Source organism: Chrysemys picta, unplaced genomic scaffold (genome assembly GCF_011386835.1).
Source record: "Chrysemys picta bellii isolate R12L10 unplaced genomic scaffold, ASM1138683v2 scaf5167, whole genome shotgun sequence".
In the NCBI taxonomy this organism is placed as follows: Eukaryota; Metazoa; Chordata; order Testudines; family Emydidae; genus Chrysemys; species Chrysemys picta.
In genome coordinates this window covers 1-3,000 of record NW_027057867.1, presented here as the reverse complement: position 1 = coordinate 3,000, position 3,000 = coordinate 1, and the positions used below count along the sequence as shown (strand labels likewise).

Genomic DNA, 3,000 nt, shown 5'->3' with positions numbered 1-3,000 from the left:
GCTCGCTCGTCAGAGGAATGATCCGGGCCTACAGGGCATACAGAATGGACGTCTTGCTACAAGTCTCTGGAGATGCGTCTGCTGAAGCTCAGGATTTTGTCCCCAGTCATTCCGTGGGCCCTGGGGAAATCTCCCTCCCTCCCGCCATGGCCATCCACCTTTCATGCACGACAGGACAAATAATGGGAAGACATTACTGCTGGGTACCGTACTCCTCAACTGCCAGGGAAAGTTCCCCTAGACATTTGTTCAGACGAGCTCAGAGGGGTCGCGGCACTGACCTTGGCTGTGGTGGGGATTCCTTGGCTTTCTGCTCCAGCTTCTTGGCCAGCAGGAGCTTTTCCTCCTCAGATTTCTCTGGGTAACTTCTGGACGGGGGAACCACAAAAGAGAGGTGAGGAGTGAGGCCATGGCAGAGATGCAATGAATGCTGCTGAGATGATGCCCAAGACCAGCAGCTCACATTGATTTGCAAGCCCTGGGCCCTTGGGGGTTCCCGCTTTTAAGCAACAGAGAGCAGCACCGACCTGGACATTTTCCTCCGCTTCTTCTCCTCGGCTTTGGCTTTCTGGGCCGACGTCAGGCTCTCGGCCTCGGCCAGATTGTCCACAGCGATGGCCAGGAAGACATTGAGCAGATATCTGAGAGGGGGTGGGGCTAAGGAGCTTAGGGAGCATGCTCATATGTAAGGAATGAGTCCCTTCCATGGCCCAGGCTTAGCGAGAGCCTGTGTGGTGACACTAAGCAATGTACGCAGGCAGGTGGGGAGAACCCCAGGTTCAGCAACGAGCCCTCTGTGTACCCATGACAGCTGCCTCTTGGCTGTCACCAGTGAATCTCTGTTGGTGTCCCAACGGATTTTTTCATCCCTTTTAACCCCCACTCCTGTTGCATCATTTCCCTCACTCCTGGTACTATGATGTCTGAACATACCATACCCAGCCCCATAGCTCTTCCCCGATGTGTACTTGAACCTAGATGTGACTGTGCTAGATAAGACAAGAAAACGCCCAGCTGTTACTCCCCAACTGGCTAGAAAGAGGATACAGTTCCCGCAGACAAAGAGGATGATGAAGTAAATGCATACCAGCACGCCGGGGAAGGAGGGCCCTTTATAAGCCATGATCCCATTGTACATGATTGAATTCCAATCTTCTCTGGTCAGGATCTGGGAGACGGGGTGAGTGAAAGAACAGGTCAAGTAGAACCATTCCACTGGACCAGAAAGAACAGAACCCAGAAGTCCTGACTCCTTGTTCCCTGCTCTAACCACTAAGTCACACTGTCCCCCAGAGTCCAAAAAAGAACCCAGGTATCCTGACTTCAGCCCCTCCTCTATGCGTTAGACCAGCGGGATTGATGCCCGCTGCACCCCATGCCCCGTACCTGGAAGACACTGATAAGCGCCTGGGGGAAGTTATCGAAGGTGCTGCGCCACAACTCCATGTCTTCAAAGTCGAACTTCCCGCCGAAGAGCTGCATCCCCAGCAGGGAGAAGATGATGATGATGATGAAGAGGAAGCGGAGGAGGAGCAGGGAGGCGATGGAGCGGACCGAGTTTAGCAGGGATGCCACCAGGTTGCTCAGAGAGGTCCAGTATCTAGCGTGAGGAGAGGCACACAGGCTGCTTACGTCAAGGGGTGCCACTGGGGCGCACAAGCAGAAATGGGGGGCAGGGTGATGAGGGGAATGCCTTGCTCAGTTGGAGGGGGACACTCCATCATCTCATCTCCGCTTGGCCAAATGTCTCCCGTGTGGTCCTGGGACCAGGTGTTAGACAGGAGATGATAAGAATAATGCCTAGCTCTTCTGTGGAGTTTTTCATCAGTAGATCTCAAAGTGCTTTGCAAAAGAGGCCATGTTCCTTGTCCCCATCTCACAGGTGGGGAAACTGAGGCACTGGCCAGGGACATGACTTGCCCCAGGTCTCCCAGCAGGCCAGTGGCAGAGCTGGGAGTAGAAGCCACGTCTCCTGATTCCCATTCAAGTGTGCTCTCCATTAGGAAACACATCCTAGTACTCAGTTCCTGGCTTTGCCACAGATGTCTTGTGCAACCATGGGCCTGGCACTTAGCCCCTCTGTGCCTCCGTTCCCCATGCATGAAACAGGAATAAGGATGCTGCCCTGCCGCACAGGGGGCGTGAGGAGGAATCCGTTGCTCTGATGTTATGGTGATGAGGGCAGATAAGTACCTACCTAGATAGATCTGGGGAGCCAGGTGAACCCCATGCCCAGCTTCCCCCCATTTTCATTATTGCCACCAAATATCCCAACCTAGGGAAGTGAGGTTCATGAATCCTGTGGCATTCTCAGCTCCCAGCTCTGTTGTGTCTCTGGGACCCCTCTGGCAGAGCGGGCTCCTGCTCCTGCTCCGGGTAGCTGTGAGGAGCCTCGCTGGGTCCCAAAGGACAGGCTGAGCTGCTGGTTTGTCTCCTGGCAGGAGGGCTCAGACCCTGCACTCTCCACGCCCTCCTTCCAGCAGGGCCGCAGGTAACTACTCAGAGTGTGGTTTGCCCCACCACTCACAGGACAGCCTGATCAGCTGGGGGCTGATAGCGGTGAGTCAGTGTCAGATTAGAGCCCCAGAGTTCTGTGTCCCAGACCCCCACCTCCCCTGCTCTGATCCACTAGACCCCCCTCCCCTCCCAGAGCTAGGGAGAGAACCCAGGAGTCCTAGCTCCCCGCCCCCTGCTTTGACCCACTAGACCCCACTCCCCTCCCAGAGCTGGGAACAGAACCCAGGAGTCCTGACTCCCAGCCTCCCTGCTCTAACCACTAGACCCCACCCCCCTCCTGTGGCTGGGATAGAACCCAGGAGTCCTGACACCTAAGCCCTAGCTCTAACCACTAGACCCCACTCCCCTCCCAGAGTTGTAAACAGACACTAGGTATCCTGACCCTGGCCACACAGAGGCCGGAGAACTCACCAGTTCCCCTTCCTCAGCCTCTGGCAGCTCATAGTTGTAGTCATGCCTGAGGCCTCAGAAGGGGTAAGGACA

The 3,000-nt window shown here is 55.6% G+C and overlaps 1 protein-coding gene across 1 annotated transcript; it reads right to left on the bottom strand.

Moving 5' to 3' along the window:
* Positions 1-242: 242 nt before the first annotated feature.
* On the bottom strand, positions 243-1,967 carry LOC135980622 (voltage-dependent L-type calcium channel subunit alpha-1S-like). The gene is made up of 4 exons (XM_065580551.1): positions 1,387-1,967; positions 1,048-1,168; positions 528-641; positions 243-368 (listed from the first exon to the last, which is right to left on the bottom strand). The coding sequence occupies exons 2-4, from the start codon at positions 1,083-1,085 to the stop codon at positions 260-262; spliced, it is 261 nt and encodes an 86-aa protein (XP_065436623.1). The 5' UTR covers positions 1,086-1,168; positions 1,387-1,967; the 3' UTR covers positions 243-259.
* Positions 1,968-3,000: the final 1,033 nt, after the last annotated feature.

Bases quoted from the DNA above. Each gene is read 5' to 3' on its own strand.
- LOC135980622 (XM_065580551.1), bottom strand. From the start codon at position 1,085: ATGCATTTACTTCATCATCCTCTTTGTCTGCGGGAACT. The intron at 642-1,047 runs GTATCCTCTTTC...ACCCCCTCTCAG, and splicing joins CCTCTTTGTCTGCGGGAACT to ATATCTGCTCAATGTCTTCC. The intron at 369-527 runs GTCGGTGCTGCT...TCCCCCGTCCAG, and splicing joins AAGCGGAGGAAAATGTCCAG to AAGTTACCCAGAGAAATCTG.